The sequence below is a fragment of the Talpa europaea genome (genome assembly GCF_964194135.1).
Source record: "Talpa europaea genome assembly, chromosome: 13".
Classification (NCBI taxonomy): domain Eukaryota; kingdom Metazoa; phylum Chordata; class Mammalia; order Eulipotyphla; family Talpidae; genus Talpa; species Talpa europaea.
Window position 1 is genome coordinate 65,177,445 of NC_140080.1, and position 20,095 is coordinate 65,197,539.

At 34.9% G+C, this 20,095-nt stretch overlaps 1 protein-coding gene across 2 annotated transcripts in view; it reads right to left on the bottom strand.

Annotated features, from left to right (window-relative positions):
• CDH2 (cadherin 2) overlaps nt 1–20,095 on the bottom strand; it is a gene marked incomplete at both ends in the record, with an annotated part of 210,041 nt that overhangs the window by 64,560 nt on the left and 125,386 nt on the right. Inside the window, one exon of one of the 2 annotated variants that reach the window (XM_084252258.1) lies at nt 17,684–17,745. The exons of the other annotated variant lie outside the window; for it this stretch is intronic. Coding sequence (XP_084108384.1) covers nt 17,684–17,745 — 62 coding nt within the window. Of the gene's footprint in view, nt 1–17,683; nt 17,746–20,095 lie in introns of those variants that run through there. 2 annotated transcript variants of the gene reach the window in all.

Sequence of the window (20,095 nt, forward strand, 5' to 3'; positions counted from 1 at the left end):
GAGAGAACCAGAGTAAATAGCATATTAAAAAGGAAGATGTGGTACATATACACCATGGAATATTACTCAGCATTCAAAAAAGATAAACACATGCGATTTGCAGCAACATGAATGGCACTGGAAGGGATCATGCTCAGCGAAATAAGCCAGAAAGAAAAAGAAAAATACTGGATGGTCTCACTCATAGCAGGAATCTAGAAAACTTAAATAAGGGACCAGGAAAATAAATAACTATTAAAAAGTGAAAATCAAAATCAACAAACAACGATGAACCAGAGACACTCTATAAGAGGTGGGGGGCGGGGAGGGGAGGTATTGGGGTCAAAATAAGGGGGTTGCAATTGTATGGGGAAAATAAAAATAAAATTTATATTAAAAAAGGAATAAATAAAATGTCCTACAGGAGGAATAGTGGGGCCCCCTAGAATGTGGGGTAAGTGTGCCACAGGCAGAAGAGAACTGTATACACTGTTGTTGTCACTGACTGTTCTGTTCACTGGGTGTTCAGTTTCCTGTTTGGATTCGGGTGTCAAAATGATGTAAGGAGGGAAAGGAGACCTTTGAAATAATGCACAGCAAGAATTAAAAACTGTACCTTTTCCTATAAAGGGTCACTGCACATTTTATGAATGAAAAGAGGTTGACCTTAGAGAGTTTGAAGCTGGAGAAAATACTTTGGAGGAAATTAAATAAAGGTCAGTTATTTAAAGTCAATTAGTTTGTCTACCACCCCTACACCTAACCTATAACCAGTATGAATTGGCTTTATATACCTGTTAAATTGCTGTGCTTTTTTTTTCTTCAACAAATGACAATTCTCATTTGTTCTAATATTAAAATATCTACTTATTAATGATTTTATGTGATTAGCTCTTCGTTCCACAAGCAGAGAATAAACTCATTTTGGTTTCCAGTAATGTTTGTTTACAGAGTTTCCTTTGTCTATTCAATTAGTGTACTCACTAAGTTGTCCTTGGTAAAAATTAGTCATGATTTCATGCTATGAATGTGTAGAGCGGTGGTATGATTCATCAACGATAACCATATTTTACAATGTTCAAGTTACGCAATTAAAAGTTTTACTAATTTCAATGGGTATAATGGACTGAACTATGCCCCCAAAAATCCGGTTGAAGCACTAACTCTCAATACCTTTGTAACTGAAGATATGATGGTCTTTAAAGGGGGTAATAAGGTTAACTGAGCTCAAATGGATAGGTTCTCAGTGAATATGACTGGTATTAATTTAAAAAGGGAGAGTTAGCTAGAAACAACAGAATGACTATGTGGGCCACAGCAAACCAAGAAGAAAGGTATCAAGAGAATGCAAACTTGCTGACAACTTGATCTTGTATGTCTAGCCCCCAGAACTGCAAGAAAATGAACCTCTTTGTTTTAAATCATTCAGTTCACAGCACGAGTGAGTAAAGTATGAATTCTATATATTAACCATTGGTCAACGTTCATTGCCCATTGTTTGGTTCACGTGTGACTTAGATGCAGCTAGAATATTTTCTCAAATATGTGACAAGATTCACCTCTGCCCTATGACCAAGTACTGAAACTTACTCAAAAGGAACTAACAGAAGTTAGTTTAAAAAAAGTGGAAATCTTCTATGTAACAGAAGTTACAGCACTTATACTAGTAATTTATAAATGAAATATACGTATCATTAATAGCCTTTTAAGAAGATTTTCGGGAGGAACATGACAAAATATGTGTACAAAAAAACCTGGTTAAAATAAAAAGTAGACACAAGTAATCACTGGAATTAAGAAAGAGATCACTCAAAAGACACAGTTTAGTCATTTAAATTACTAAAATTAGATTTAAAATTGAACTTTGAAGATGAGGAAAACAAGGTTAACATCAGAGACATGTAATACTTGTTAGAGGAAATATATAATTGACTGGAGCCAAGCTATTCCTGCTATTAAAACATTTTCCAAATTTCATTTTACAAAACATGAAGCAGTTTTATCATATTTTAATATATATGTCTTTAAGGAAACAATTCATTTTAAATTAAAATATGTTTAGCATGAAACTCTTTTGTATGAGTTTGTAATTGAGAATACATGACATTATTCATTTGTCAAAACTCAGAGAACTGCTCCACAAAGAGTGAATCCTAAACTATTGACTTTAATTACTAATAATGTACCAACACTGGTGTAACAAATGTGTCACGCTGATGGAAAGTTATAACAAGGAAAACAACCGGGGGGGGGGGTGATATGGAACTATGTACTTGGTCTTCAATTTTTCTGTAATTCTAAACCTAAACTGGTCTAAAAATGAAGTTAATTAATTTTTAAAAATTGATTCCTGATAGGTGATGGTCTAACCTATTATATTATTAGATATTTGAGAGGAATGGATAGCTGTCAATGTTCTCAGCCTCTTGCAAACATATGAGTTCTGATGAATTGCCTGAGGTGGTATTAGTTTGAGCAGGAAATATAACTGAATCAATAACTTTACATAAACCCCCTAGGTGTCCAGATAGTGAGCTGGTGTTTCATCAAATTCATAATATTTTATCAAACACACATGGTAAAGTTGAAGTTCTATCACTTAAAACAATCAAAGAATTTAACTTGAAATGTTTTTTCTGATAGAACAATCTCCCTTGCATTAAAACATTAATTTTGCTGATAGAAATTTGAAGCAGAAACTTTATAATTTCTTAACATAGGAGAAAAGGACATATGTTTCCCTAGACAAGAAAAAAAATCTGGCTTGATACACTGGATTATTCAAATGGAAAACAACCCTATATACAAATGTTTGTAGCTAAAAGCATCATAATATTAAACAAGACATTATTTATTATTGGAGCTATTGCATAGTTTTCTTATATAATATGTAGTTACTGCATTCTAGCCTACATGAAACTTTGTTAACATGATTAATACAAAATTAAACATCAGGGAAATAATTATTTTAAAGTACTTTTTTATTCTTGAAGCAATACCTCAAATTAATGCTAACCATAAAACCATAATATCCTTATAAAATATTAACAGGAAACCACAGATCTTATATATTAAATGTATTAGCAGTTAATAGCACTACATAAACCATATGAATGAAAATGTGAAAATACGCACATATGGTTTATAATTTTTGCTAAAGTAAAACACACCACATTTAAAAACAATTACAGGCACACTGTAAAATATTTTTGTGCCTAAATATGACTTTGGCTTTTTTTATTGTTTTTCTCCCATATTAACTACAATTTTTGAAGGCATATTAGAAAAACAGAAATAGTTTCATAGTATCAACAGTTCTTCCACAGGCACAGAGCAATATTTACTAATGAACTAGATATCTATTAATGAAATGGGAACTGTCTCAACAGCAGCGTTTTTTTTAATTTATATATAAATTAGACATTCAGGTTATAACAGTGATTTGATATTTTTATATATTGTGAAATTATTGCCACCTCCTTAAGTCTAGTTAAAATCTATTATCACATATAATCATAAAATTATTTTTTGGGGGTTGAAACTTACAAGATCTACTATCTTAGCGTCCTTCAAATATACAATACAGTATGAATAACTATAGCCCCCATGTAGTTAAATATTCATGACTGATAGCTGGAAGTTTGTACTTTTTTAACCTCTTTGTCCTATTTCATCCAACCCTAACCTGCTACCTCTGTTATGTATCAGTTTGTTCTCTGCATCCATAAGCTTAGGTTTTTTTGTCTGTTTTTAGGCTTCACATATAACAGAGATGATATATTTGCCTTTTTCTGTCTAGTTCATTTCACTTAACATAATTCTCTCCCAGGCCTTCTTTTTTATGGCTGAATAATATTCCACAATGTGTGCGCATATCATGTTTTCTTTATCCATTTATCCGGTGATGAACATTTAGATTAGCCTCATATCTTAGCTATTGTAAATAATGTTGCAGTGAAAAACATAGGGATACATACATCTTTCAAATCAGTATTTTTATTATCTTTAGAAAATATAACCAGATGTGGGACTTCTGCATCATGTGGTAGTTCTATTATTTAATTTTTGAGACACCTCATTACTGTTTTCCATGGAGGCTGTACCAATCCACGGTCCCACTGAAAATGCATGAAGGTCCTGGCCCTTTTCACATAGTTGCTCTTCCTTATTTCTTGAGTTTTGATTATAGCCATTGTGAGGAGATTTTACAATATTTTTACTTATAGATTCCACTGGAAAGTGGTTATTGAAAAGCAATAAATTTTAAAAATCTGCTAGACCTTTCTGTGTTTTAATATCAGGAACAAATTTTCCTAGAACAACTTAGCTGTCATTTCCAGGGTCTATAACAGAGATGGGCTAGAATTATTGCTATGAACCTTGATGGAAAAAGTTACATGTTCTTTAGGAATGTAATTAATTAGAACATATAAGAAAAATGAAACAGAAATCTTTTAGGAAACACTTACTATTGCATACACCTAAAACTAAAATATGTAAAAGATCTTTTAAAAATATTTTAGGGGCCTCCCCTGTTGGTGCAGTGGTTGAGCACTGGGCTGCAAAGCTGTCCACAGCCTCTGCAGCACCAGTTCGATCCCCAGCCACCGGCAAGGGTCCCACATGGCGCACAGACCTCTCCTGCAGCCCGCTGCTCCCCTCAGAAGTGTATTTCATCAGTCTGCCTGTTCTGTTCCCCACTCTGGCTCTGGTGAATTCTCTCACCCTCCCGCTATCCAGTGCTTGTATAAATAAATAAATCAATCTTTAAAAAAATAAAAATAAAAACATTTTAGCTTTTTTAATGGTTATTGAGGTAATATTGGTTGGTAATACTGCGTATGTTTCAGAGGCAAAGGTTCATATTTCTACAAACATAAGTTATCACAGCAAACACACCACCAAACACCAATAATTCTTCAACAAAGTCCATTGTGCCACCTCCCTGCTTTACACCCAACTTCCCCTTCTTCAACTAACCTCAGTTTTACAGTCATTTCAACAGTTTGTTTTGGTTTGATTTTGTCTTTTCTTTGGCTTTATTTCTTTATAGTCCATGTATGAGTAAAATCATTTAGCATTTGTCTTTCTCCTTCTAACTTATTCTGTTTAGCATAATCCCCTCGTTCCATTCATATTGTGGCAAGACTTCATCTTTTTTTAATAGCTGAGTAGCAACCCACTAGGTTTATAATACAGCTTCTTAATACAGTACTCATTTGTTATTGGACGCTTAGATTGTTTCTATAGCTTGGTTATTATAAATAATGCAGCAGTGAACATAAGAGTGCATACATTCCTCCGAATTAGGGTTTTTGTATCCTTATTTATATCTTGGCATGGGATACTTTGAGAAACCTCTACACTCTTTCCCACAGAGGTTGAACCAGTCCACATTCCTCCCAATAGTGTACAAGTGTTCCACCTTTTCTAACACATTGTTTCTGGTCTTTTGAAATGGGCTATTGTTGAAGATGTGAGGTTTTATCTACTTGTGGTTTTGATTTCCTTGGAGATATCAAATTCTTGATACCATCAAATAAAACTGTATTCACAAAAGTTGGTGTAAGCAATTGGGTGCACAAATTCATTACTTTTTCTCTAATTAATAGAAATTTCTTTCTTGTCATGACTTGCTTTCATGGTTCTTCCTTTTTCTATATCAATAAATATGCTGAAATTTCTTTTGAAAAAATGCAATATATTTCAAATGCTTTTGAATGGAGTATTTTAAAGTAATGATAAAATTTTACCTGAAGCATACATGGATATTGCTCTAAGTCATATTTGTATTCTTTAGACTCTAACATGTACAGCAACTATATATTACAAGTGAATGATTTCAATCCTTTGTCCAAACTTTAATTTTCTCCTTTCAAATCTATAAAATCTGTAAGTGTAATATTTTTAGAAAGTTTTTCAGTTGTCAATTACATTCACTCAGGTGCTCCACAATGTCAGTTAACTTATTTTTTAAAACAAAGATTTATTTATGTATGCATACATGAGCTGGGGTACAGGCCAGAGATGCGGGGGGTGAGATGATTCACCAGAGACAGAGTGGGGAACAGAACAGGCATACAGACCAAAATACACTGCTGAGGGGAGCAGCAGGCAAGGCAGGAGAGGTCTGCCTTGCCATGTGGGTTGCTCCCTGGCCAGTCGGGAATGGAACTCCCCTGCAGAGGCTATGGATCACTTCATAGTATGGTGCGTAATCCCTTGCGCCACCAGGGAGGCCCCTCAGTTAACTTTTTTTTTTAAGTGAATAATTCTAATAAATATAGTGAACACCATTCATACACTCACTATCCATGTTTTACTAGATTAATCAACACACAATAAGTTGTTCTTTAAACAGCTTATATACTTCGGAATTATTAGCAAATATAGAATTCCTTTTATCTTTGCATAAAACTGTTGCCACTTATGTTTTGGAATTACTCACATAGACTCAGGAAGCATTCAGATCAAACCCTTTAAGTCTGTATCTTCAGTCCATTCATAGCCTTTATACTTTCATGCTATTAGCACCAGAGCAGTCTTTTGGAATTTTTGGTTAACATCTTGTTTTAAAGTATTAATTTATCTCTCAACATATAACTTACAGAAATTAGTTTTACTTTTTTTCAGAATAAATAATTCTCGTCAAGGATTCTAACCACTGTTATTAATTACCATTCTGTCACTTTTTGATCTAATAATCTTTATTATTAGTATTGACACTGATCTGTGACACGTCATCACTACCTCTCCTGAGAGTATTATTCAAAAAATGGTTCCTTTTCAATTTCTTCTACTTCACTGGTGCCCAAACAGCATACAGTTGGTGATATCACATAGAATGGTAAAATAAGCAATTTTGCAACTGTGTGAGATGTTTGGGCTAAAGCATAAAATATGAACTCATCAATGGCTTTTAGAGCTTGATAATACAGTGCTGTACTCAATCTCATAAAGGAATCTTCTTTTTTTTTAAGATTTATTTATTTATTTATACAAGCACTGGGTACAGTCAGAAGAGCAGGAGGGTGAGAGAATTCACCAGAGCCAGAGCGGGGAACAGAACAGGCAGACCGACAAAATACATTGCTGAGGGGAGTAGTGGGCACGGCAGGAGAGGTCTGCATGCCATTTGGGACCCTCGCTGGCAGCCGGGGATCGAACTGGCGCTGCAGAGGCTGCGGGCAGCTTCGCAGCCCAGTGCTCAACGACTGCGCCACCAGGGGAGGCCCAAGGAATCTTCTTAGATTCTGTTTGAGAGAGATTAAAATTCCTTCTGCCTAAAATGCTGTTTTGGGCATGGTATGGTGCCCATAAATGGCTGATCTATTTTGTAATATCACTGAAATACTCTGGCTGAGGTAGGCATTACTAATGCTCACCAATAATTCCAGTTTTTCTCCCCTTCCCAGACACTGAGAAAGAGCATTTTTCTCATCTAACTTGGCTTATTTAAGTACGACCACGTGGTTTGCTTCAGCCAATAAAATCTGGAGTCAAAATGACACATTTATATTACTTTCCAGGAGAGCATTTAGTTACTGTCCTTTTTCTGTGCAGTAAGGATTATGAGAGAACATGTTAGATGGAGGTGATTCAAAATCAAAAGCCCCAGGATAGGGGAGCTACCCATGGAGAGCTGTCCTGGAGAGTCACCTGCATCCACAATGAAATTCACATGAAGGAGAAATCAATACTTTTTGTAGATAGGACGGGAGGTTACTGTTAGTGCAATACATCCCAGCCTGCCATGTCTGATGAGGTACCAATCTAGTGACCTAAAACTCTTCAATGAAGTAGAATTAGCATGAAGAATGTATAAAATGAAACAAATCAGAATCAAACTTATTGTAGATGAAATTCGTAAAACAAAAATATTTCTTATTCCTAAAAGTTATGGTAGTTTCCCATCAAAAAAGAGAATGGTTTCATTATAATAATCTCTAAAATACTATGAAATCTATTAGAGAAGCTGTTATTTCACTTTCTTTCCAGATAAAGTCATGTAATATTCAACTAACATTTGCATATAAGTTGTCACAAATAAAAAAAAGGAATAAAGAGTTATGATACTCTAATATGAAATTGAAAAAATCAAAACAAGCAATAGAGATGATATAGAAGAATGATTATGATATCAAATACATGATATCTAAATTTTCAATAGTCCAATACAATTGTGTATGCTTAACTGTTGGAAAAAGCAGTAAAATGATTGCATTCTTTCGCATACACTCTAATAGCTAAAAAGTTTTTTTTTAGCTATTCTTCATTGATATTCTTCCTCCTGGCATCTATGCCACAAAATTTAATGAAAACCCTTTCTTTTGACAGACTTCAGCTAAAAAATATATAAAACTATCACTGCTCAGGCAGAATGGTTATCCCTTTTCCAGAATGTGGCCATTAACAAATTACATTGAAATATCACTACCTCTAATTAAATTACTCTGACAGAGCACAGGTTGCATACAAGATCCTTCTCCCAACTGTATGGTTATTAGTCTCTGAAATTTGATGCAATTTAGTTAGGCTCAATTTTCAGACTACTTATGTCAACAAAGAAGGAATCCTAATCCCTGAATTTAGTGGCAGGTTTTGTTAATTTTTAAAGAAAATTTGTTCATAATAATAAACTTAAAACCCAGAACTTACTGTAGTTAAAGTTATTAAATACGCCACTAAGAAGAAAAAAACTAACTACACTTGTGTCTATATCAGTTTCAATAATGTAGCCTCAAAATGTGTCAAAGACCACCTTACTAAGCTGAGCAAGACAAGGAACAAAAGGAGTTAAGCATATGTTTTATGAAATTCGAATATAAAAAAGACCACAATGTTCATTAGGTAAACTAGTCCCACTGGTATGACATGATATTATATTAACTGCACTTAAAGTTTACTGAACTACTAAACTATTAAATCCTAATTTCTGGCATTAGTCATAAAATAAAGCAAACTTTTATCCTAAACCTTTAAAACAATTTAAGAAAAATTTATTCCTTTCTACACTATGAGGAAAAAAAAAATCATAGTCAAATATGTAGAAATAACCATGTATGTAAAACGGTTTTTGAAAATTTGCCATAAAAATACATAATTCACAGTTTAAAAGTTGATTCCCAATTATTACTACCAATCTCCCCAAAGGATATAGCAATTTACTAACCATGGAAAGAAATGCTGTAACAGTGAATTTTAAAACTTTTCACCAACTACAAAAATTTAACAAAATACCAAAACACACAGTATTACATATGCTATTTGTAAAGGCTGTCTATGTTTTTTCTGAATATTGGCAACATGGTATATATTAAGTATCTAATGTACGCTGGACTCTGTAGACATTTCATCAATGTTACCATTCTTTCACAGTCAATGTAATTATTCAAAGTAATTATATAAATCTAGTTTCCAAAGAAATTTAAGTAGTAAACAAAATTACCAAATTCAAATTAATTTCAATTAATGCATTATTCAATGCATTTATTTCAGTTAATGCATTATTACTTAGGAAAAATCACACTATCACCTGAGAAAAAATAACCCCCCAGTTCATCTTTTTATTGTCCTATTAAACCACTTCCAACTTTTTAAAGAAAGCTTCTGTAGTAGCATGAAAGTGTTCTCCCATCCACCTAAGATTTATTACATCAAAATCAATTCACACCGGTCTATGATATGTAGTCAGAAAGATAAAAATGGGCAAGTAATTTGTAACATATAATAAAAATGGGCTATGATTTTTAATGCACTGACACATTAATAAATGGTTAAAAAATATTTGGTTTTACACAGATATATAAAAACCTGAGTAATACTCTTTTAAAGGCCAATTACTCGTATTTAGAAATTTTATTTTATTATGTTGTACAGAACTTCGTTTATTTCAAAATGTAGTCATTGGTTTAAAACAAATGAAACATCTTCTTCAAAAGTGTTCTCTCCTTCTATCACAGTCCAAAATGAACATCCATCCCTGTGAACACACCAACTCAGCAATCTGAGTAACTGGACAGAAATCTGCTGCTTCCACTGACAATAATAAGCCTTATCCTCACTAATGGGTAGACATTTCCTCTTGGAAAAATGATTACACTTCTACTTTACCATTTTCATTAATTATATCAAAGTGGAATTAACTGTCATACACTGTAATATTATGACTGAACTCATATAAGCTCTACATAGTGAGATTTTTCTGTAAACATCTGGGGTGCATTAGTGTTCTAGCTAGGGGCAGTAATTTCACCCTCTCCTTCCCAGAATGTCACTGCAGCAATCATAACCAGCTCCTAAGAATATTTAGGAAGTGTCAAAGTATCATAATTTTCACACATACAGTGTATGTGCATTGAATGTATCCCATGTAAATACATGAACATCTATTAAAGGATTTTCATTACATTAATCAAGGTAATGACAAGCCAAGGATCATGTGCACATATTATTTGCTTCTAATTTACCATTTCTCAATCTGTATGGATTAGCTAAACAAGATCCTTCTACAGCCCTGATAAGTAGATGCAATAATCAGATTAGCCTGAATTATAACTTTTTGTCTAAAACTCCCCAAAATAGTAATGTTTATGATAATAAAACTCAATTAAAAATGACAGAGTAAATGCTTTACTTCCAGAAGCAAAAAATGAAAAAAAGGAAGAGATAAAATGACAAATGTAAATAATTGGGGCAAAGACAGCAAAACCAAACACTTAAATAGAAATCATGAATGACCAACACAGTATGAATTTTTCATCTACAATTTTTTTTTTAAAGGAGGAATAAAAAACTAAGAAACTAGAGCCTGCCTGGTGGCACAAGAGGTTAAGGCTTAGCACTACGAAGCTATCCACAGCCACTGTGGCCTGAGTTCAATCCCTGGTCAGGGAGTTGACCTGGCCAGGGACTAGTACCACATGGTGCAGTAGACCTCTTCTGCCCTGCCTGCTGCTCCCCCTCAGCAGTGTATTTCAGTCAATCTGCCTGTTCTGGTCCCCCCTATCTCTGGTGAATCTCTCATGCCCGACACCTCTGGTCTGTACCCCAGCTCTTGTATACACAAATAAATAAATATATAAATAAATCTTAAAAAAAAAACTAAAATACTAAACAGAAATGGGATATATAAAGGAGGCATCCAGATAACATGGCATGTTCTTCATGAACCACCTTGCTCCAAATACACACAACAGTAATAACATATAAGCTCATAAACAAGATGAGCATCTCTATGGGCCAAAGTGAACTTAATATAAATTGCCACCTGGTTAGAAAGTAAGCGTGGCAACAGGAAGTTCACCTTCTGCAGCTGAGAGGAAGAAGGTAAGCACCTGGGATAGCACATGATATCAAGAAATGGGGCTGGGGCTGAGACTGAGTTTGTTCAATAACTGAATGAGATACGGAAACTGAAATCCCATTCACAAGACTGAAACCTTGAAATAATTATACATCAAAAAGCCTCACACTAAGCGAAGTCAACAAAAGTGACAATCAGAACCTAACATAATCAAATTAATTTCCTGGAACATTCTCCCGGTTCTCCCTATCCAGTTGGCCATTCTCCATCTCTATTAAGATACTTGAGGTTCAGGCTGGGACCTCACTCTCTCCATTCTGATTCTAAGTGGTGTCAACCAAGTCAAAGGTTTGAAAAACTACCTGTACAAAATGCAAGTTGATAAGTTATATATAAATCTTGACTGTTTCATTAAGATACAAGCTCCTACATCCAACTGCCTATTTGCCACATCCCCCTGTATATCTAATTGTCAACTCAAACTGAACAGGTGCCAAAGTCAGTTCCTGATTCATTCCGGCCCTCCAACAACAAAATGCTTGTAAATAGATTCACCCTTCACCCAAATGCTCAGACTATAATAGGTCTAAGAGTTGAGCTTGACTCCGTACTCTAAATGTAATCCAACTGAATGTCCTATCAGCTTTATTTTCCAAATTCCTTTCCAATATAGTCATTTCTCATCACATCCACAGCTACCATCTTATCACTAGTCATCACGCAGGCTGAATCACCACTAATATCTCTAGTTGGTCAATCTATCACTTTCACTTGTCATGAAACCTATGGTGGCCTTTTAAAAACAATTAGGTCATGCTCAAAGGCTTGCTTCTACCCAGAGAACAAAATTCTTAAAGCCCTGGTTCCTGCACCTCAGCCCCTTTTCCTCTTCTCCTGGCTTGCCTGGTCCTTGCAGTCTGGTAGACAGTGATTCTTCTAACAAACCAACTGATTCCTGCTTCAGGTCTTTTCTGTGTACTTGAAATATTACACCATACAGGAGAGGGTAAAAAAAGAAGAGATGAAGACAAATTTTTTTTTTTGAAAACCATGCAGGAGATTAAATCAACTGTCCAGGTAAAAGATTACAAGGTTCATTTGGTCTTTTATAGTCTTCCTGGCTAAAGTTACCTTGCCTTAAATTTTCCAACTTCCTTTTTTTTTTTCTTTCCATGTCACTTGATTCAATGGATGATTGGAATCGATTTTTTTTTCCAGTCAAACCAGATAATGAATAAAAGAACTCTGAGACCTTTTTTATTTATGAGTGACTAGAGATGAGTGAATATGAATCACAAAATGCATAGGGGAGGGGTGGAGAACATTATGCATCTTGATAAGAGCTAAGCAAATAGAGAGGCAGCAAGCAAAAGTGTTTTCATGTTTACAGTTTGGTCACTGTCCAGTAACTGTAACATGCAGCCATGGCTGGGATGCAACAGATCACCCAGAGCATACATTCTACTGCACTGCATTGTCTCACAGACAGCAATGCTTAGAAACTTGAAGGGGGAATGGACAAATTTCAGCTAACTGCTCATTTGTAATGGACAAGGCCAATAACAACAATAGTCAAGCATTGAGCCAGGGCTCACTCTAGTATGCCTCATCTCAAAACTGGAGACTAGTGAAAGTTAGCATAAACTTGTGGGATCAGCACCTCAAACATCAATCATAAACCTGCTTTGGTAAGAATGTTTATAGGATTACTTAATGTAAGGAAAGAACAAAGTTGGGGATCACACCTACTTCCTCAGATCCAACAGCACTAGTTAATAATATTACATCATCTTGGTTTGTATATATGCTTGAATCTGTCTTCTGTCTACATAAAATAATTTACATAGATGTAGCACTATACTCTGAACTGAGTAAGTAATCAACTATTGGTCTCATAACTGTTTATGAGTCAAGAGTTCAAAATGTTAATACTTCATTTGGAGAACACCTTCAAAGATCCAAATACTTTCAAGTACTTTTTTTTTCCCTGTTCATACAATAATGTCCTACCTTTACACATATGGAAACAAAACCCAGAGAATTTAGTTACCCAATCGCATTAAAAGCACTAGCACTTAATAAAATTTGAAGTTCTTGTGTTATCCTGAGAAGCATGCACTGCATTTCAGGACCAGGGGACATTTACATATCCGGTCGAAGTGCCTGTATGCAGTGAAAATTAACCAAACTATTCCTCATCCTCCACTTAAGTTGAAGATAGAGACGAATTTGGTAAGGTACCTGATCACTAGGAATTTAAATTGGGAGGAAAGGATTCAAAAACAGTGAAGTAAAACAATATAACAAGATGTACAAAAGCAAAGCTCTTGGGGACTCCCCGGTGGCGCAGCAGTTGAGCGCTGGGCTGCGAAGCTGCCTGCAGCCTCTGCAGCGCCAGTTCCATCCCTGGCACCCGGGTGAGGGTCCCACATGGCACGCAGACTTCTCCTGCCACCCGCTGCTCCCCTCAACAGTGTATTTCATCACTCTGCCTGTTCTGTTCCCCACTCTGTCTCTGGTGAATTCTCTCACCCTCCCGGGCTTCTGACTGTACCCAGTGCTTGTATAAATAAATAAATAAATCTGGGAAAAAAAAAAAAAAAGCAAAGCTCTTGAAAATTACATTTGAAGGAAGGAAGGGAATCCTTTAAGATGCAATGGAAATGGCAGCAGATTTTGATTTGGATATAGAAAGATAAGTAGTTCAATATGTCTCATGGGGTTAGGTGAACTGTGGAGGCTTCAGCATGACCAGGGCACGGAAGCCAGAGAGAGATGAGCCTTCACAGAGGCATCCACATTTATGTCAAGAGCACTACCAGAATCAGCCTAACAGTTCTTCGCACAAGGCCTTTGTTAAGGATGAGTTTTTTGGGGAGAATTTTTCCTATGGAAAATTTGTTTAGCAAGGTGTTTCTTTGGACATACTGTGGGGGAGGGATTTTTATGGACTAAAAATGTCTTACTGAGAAAAGCAATTTCCAGGTAAATTGAAATCCATTAGGCTGAAAGAGAAAATGTTAACCCATGCACAAAGTAAAGATCTGATTACTGATGCACATGAACTGGTCACAAAATTTAGGGACTCTGTGTGTGTGTGTGTGTGTGTGTGTATTTGTAACATGCATATCTGAGAGTAACATTAAGTGTTAAAACTAAACAGTCATTGTACTTATTACATGAGTTTTATTTAGCATTTCCTCTCTTCCTCAGTCCACGCATTATTAGACATTTTAATATGATGAAGACCATTAGTGACACTTTATAAACAAGGGGATTATTGGAAAATACACAGTATGATATGCAAGTGATTATAAAGAAATGGAACTGATTCCACAAGTCACATAGCAAGATCAGACTCATTACATAACAAGCATGCTTTATATAAATTAGTCCACCCAATGGAGGCACTAAAAATGCACTTTAATTTTGAGTACAGTACAGAAGTAACTTCACTGTCTAATGAGATGAATTATTAATACAGCTAAAAGTTACAAAAATAATCTGCTTGCATTAAAGGCCAATTCTAATCTCATGTATCTTATAAGTAATCTTCAACAAAACACTATCATTTTATACTCAATTGAACCATGTCCTCAACTAGTCTGACATAGTGTTCTTTTCTTTGAATAGGAAGAAATTACACTGGTAATGAGATTTTTATCATTTTGTTCTTGTTTGGTGCAAAAAAAAATAAAAAGAGCAGTGAACTACAGCCAGCAAACTCAGTGGTGGTTGTGGTACCGCTGGTACCAAATAATTCTCTAAACAGCTTTGGCTCTCATGCTTTCAGCTGTGACATGAGGGTATCTCCCTTGATGACTGCTAGTGTTTTTTTACAGCACTGAAAATATGCATACATAGTCTAAAATTCCATTTTATAACAAGTCCCTGAGTGAGTATCACCACTGAAAGTTGTGTTCAAAATTCTGTGGTTTGTTTTTATACTATTGGAAAACACATTTTAAGAAAAATACAGGGAATTTTTTGGAGCAATAAGCAAAGTAGAAGGTTTTTACTTTACCAAAATCGTTTTACATGTATTTTTCTGTTTCATCAAAAACTATAACTAAAGAAAAGTTATAAATCCCAAAGCAGAGTTAAAGCTCAAATATCAAATTCCACGTAATTAGAGGTGGAAGGGTGGCAATAGTATAGTAACATTCCTTCATTATTCCTGCAATGCTTCAACGGCCACCCTTCTTTTAAGTTAACTAATTACACTGGTGTCAATGAATTGTAATTTAGAATTGAGATACTTTTGTTAAAATTTGCATGTCCTCAAAAATAAAAGTTCAAGTTATTCTGCTTGAAACACAATTATTCTTCCTAGAATAAACTAGTCACCTTCATTGCGGGAAACAGATTTCAACCATTTGAGCAGTCATTTAAGCATTATGTAGTGCTATGTAATGGTTTTAATACAGCACGGTGACTATATATCCTTGAAGATCAAATAATCTACCAGTATCTCAAAAGTTCCAAATTCTGTGCCCCAGTCCCTTTAAAAATAATGAATAATGAATATCAATGAGAAAAGGTAAAATGAAAACTTATTTAGAACACGCTTCATTAGAACAGTACTTTAGAACTATATATTAATAACAGGGAACAAAAAACTGCTGCATTCCTAGAAAATAAAAAAAATGCATTTGAGAAAACTAAGGCTATAATCTGTGATTTCTCTTAAGTTCACAATTTGGATTGAAAAACTGCTTTTCAGGAAAAAAAAAACAAACTGAAGATCTATAAAGTTTACCAGGGACTAGAGGGCAAGAAAATTAGTATGACTCTATTTTTTTGTTTCAATGATAACATAAAAGGTGTTCCTTTTATTTTGTGTGACATATTTTCTTTTAAATGTTCCTAAATAAACTCTTTGTTACTATCACCACATAAATATTCTACAGTGAGTTTTGATCTCTAATGAGCAACATTCTTTTTCTCAAAGTCATTTTCCTTAATTGGTTTATTTTATAGGAATATTACCTTTTAATTCTTTCATGGATTACAGTTTAAATTTGAGAACATAAGACTATTTCTCTAGGTTTTTTTTTTCTCAAATTCTTGATGCTGGACAAATTTTTAGAAAATTAATGAGGTTCACTTTCATTTTTTAGACATGTAGAATTACTTTATGTTAACATGCACCTTTAAATTTGACTTTATTTTTACAAAAATCTGCTACACTCAAAGGAAATCCTGCAAAACACAAACAATGTGACATTTAAATACCCTGAGGCAACCAAATACAGGGTAATCAATCCCAGTTGAAATAAAATATATTTATAAAATGTGGACATTGGAAGTAAAATGTTAAAGAGAACATGATACTTTTTTTTTTTCACTTTATAAGGATTCTTTTCATAGTTGCGTGAATTCTGCCTTCTTACTCCTGTCCATGCCTTGAGGTCTTACATGGCTGACTACAAGACAGTTACTATGGGAGGAGACAGAAACATAAAAGTGAATGAGCCAAGTGTTCCAACATCAAGGAGGTGGTCTCATTTACAAATTTCTCTAGAAAATTATGTGAATTAGGATGAATCTCTAAACAAAGGGCAGTAGCAAAATTAGGTCAAGAAATTAAAAAGCTGAAGTTGATAATTAATAATGATTAAATAGAGTATCACAAAAAGCATAAAGTTTGGGGGCTTCCCCAGTGGCACCACGGTTGAACGCTGGGTTGCGAAGCTGCCTGCAGCCTCTACAGCGCCGGTTCGATCTCCGGCCACCGGGTAAGGGTCCCACATGGCGAGCAGACCTCTCCTGCCACCTGCTGCTCCCCTCAGCAGTGTAGTTCGTCAGTCTGCCTGTTCTGCTCTTTGCTCTGACTCTGGTGAATTCTCTCACCTTCCCACGCTTCTGACTATACCCAGTGCTTGTATAAATAAATAAATAAATAAATAAATAAATAAATCTTTTTTTTTTTTTAAAAAAAAGCATAAAATTTGCCATAAAAAATACTTGGTTTGTCAAATTTTTACTTATCTGAACTTTGTAAGAAAATGCTTCCTACATATGGGAAGGTACACCTGTAGTTTGCTGCAAGGTATCACCAGCTGAATTTGAAAATGTGTATCTTGTTTTGAAACATTAAATTGCTATTCTCTAAACCTAAAACTCTATCTAAAGAAGCCAAAGGAAAAATACAGCTTTGAAACTTCCCTTCCTTAAACAATCACCACTGCCCTTAGAATACATTTGCAGTTTTTTGTGATTACGTTTTAGTTTGCTTTTGAATAACAGAAATTCGTAGTTACTCAATTCTTTGTTTAAAAGATGAAATATGCTTCGTGCATAAGACTTCTCATTTTATGCTACTTTGTTTTCCAATTTAAATAAATCACTGTTAGTGGGAATGAATAAGGCAATTTTTGTTACCTGAAAGGAAAACACGATTCTGCTTGCTTCTTTAATTTCTCAGGGAAGATACACACATAGCTCTTTAATAAAAACATGCCACTGAATTTCCATTTCCCATAATTCCTTCTGCTTAGTGAACAAAGTCATAATAGGTATGTCAGAATGAAAACAGGGATAAAGTTCTTTCAAGCTGACGGAAATGCCTATGCAGCTCTTTATATCTGGAATACTGACCATCAGCAAAATAGAGATTGGGTGGCTCAAACAGAGCCCATATTACCTCTGATTCACTGATCCCTTTCAAATACTTTGCCCCCAACCTCAATGCAACATAAAACCTTCTTGAGCTCTGCTGGTCCTTTTGTCTGTTTGCAAAACAAATACAACATAAGAATGAATTCTTACGGGGTAAAACAGTATTTCCATTTGGACAAATCTCTCCTTTTTGGTATTTTATAATGCAAGTTCTAGCTAGTTTTGTTGGTTTTTTTTTTTTTTCAGTGAGTAGCTATTCCTCATCTGTTATTTAACAATCTAAATAAAAACATCTGTAGCTCTCCTAGCTTTCTCTAAAGAAGCAACTTGGATGAAAAGTCAATAATAAATGTGCCATTTGTACCAGTAGCACTCAATGTGTTTATAAGATAACAAGATCGGTAAGGAGTTAATGGTTTTATACCCTAAATTGGGTATGAATCCAAGATTAAATATCAAAAAGCATATCTGAGATTGTTAAAATACAAAATTTCATAACAAAAGAAAATGCACTCCATGTAAAATGAAAAATGCTTTAAGTGCAAAACATGTTAAAATAATTTTGCTAAGGGATAAAGATTCATAAAGAGTGCCTTTTTGCCCAAATATTTACTGACATTAAACCCACCCAGAAACTTTATGAGGTTCCAGATAAGCTTCCCACAAGAAGGTAGAAGTACTTTTAACAATGGTTTATCCGATGTTGCCTTGGTCTTAAAATTCCCTATCCAACAATTAACTTTTCAGTTCATTCCATATGCTAAATAGTTTAATGCAGCCTAGGAATTGTGTGGGAACTAGTGAGAAAGTTGATAGAAGTGCTCTGGGGTAATGCAGGAGGGTTCTAAGAGGTGAGAATAGGAGGAAGGAAGTCACAGTAAGTAGTAGGAGTAATGCAGAACAGAAGGAAAAAGGCAGATGATATGTCCAAGTATACACAAAAGTCATTAATGACAAAGTATGGAGTTCACAGAGTAGAAGATACATTTATAAATTTAGTATTGACACACTGCAGAAAACTCATGACAATATGGAAGACATATGCTGGAAAACTTTGGGGAACTGCAAGTCGTATTTGGGGACATGGCTGGAATTTTAAGACTGGCAGAGCACTGACAAGGTTAGTATCTGAGCTTGAACTAAGGATCTGAGCCAGGATGCTAGCAACAGGAATCCCAAAGAAGAAATATTTATCAAAAGAGGTGGTAAAGAAAGAATCTATAGGGCTTAATAATTAATTAGATGTGAGAATGAGGAATGGCTATGGAAGGAAAGTAAAGAGCCATAAAGAATTCCAGTATTTTGAGTCTAGTTGACTGGTAGAAAGATGAATGGAAATGAGCTAAATTGAAAGAAGGAAACAGTTTTATGAAAGATTGCTTTTCAGAACTGCTGATTTAATTTAGCATTAAAAAATACATGAATTGTGCATCTTCTGAGTGTCTGATGTTGGGACTAACTATAGGGGAGTCATAAACTACCACCAGGCCTTACCTGGAGGAGCTCTAGTCTGATTACAGAGACAGGCACACAAATCATTTGCCTACTTGAAGTCACAGCAATGAGGGGAAATCCTTCAGGGAGAAAGTCATGTCTAATCTAAAGTTTTCCTGCTGAGATTACCTTGTTTACTTGCCTTATTGATGGGAAACATTTGAGAGTCATCTCAAATGCAGACATCTCTTCAGACAGATACAGAACATTTACTGTGTCAGTCCTTGTCTTTTTTCCCTTCCTTATTAAATTTATTAGACTTTGCACTCATGAACCTTTGGCAATTTGTTTTTACCATCTGCACTATATCCTAAATTTTCAAATGTGAAACTCACAATACTAAACTTCTTAAAAATGCAACTGCTAGAAATAATTGCCAGGATAACTGCATTTGAGTACCTACTGAAAGCAAATGTGTTTTTAACTTTGGTAATTCTCATACAATTTCTTTTGAGCTTCAAAAGCTTTGGACATAACTGGTAACTGAGCAATGCACATTCTGTATCTGGCATTACATACAGGGCAGCGGCCTCTTTGAGTTGTCCTGTGCTTTATGTTCTACCAGTTATGCATTGGGTCATAATTCCTTAGCCCTTGGAAGTTGCTCTGGTAAGTCTCCAAGCTGTACTACCTGTTCTCTTGCAGGATCCACACTTCTGACATCGGAAGTTTCTGAGACATAAGGGAAGGTGGAGA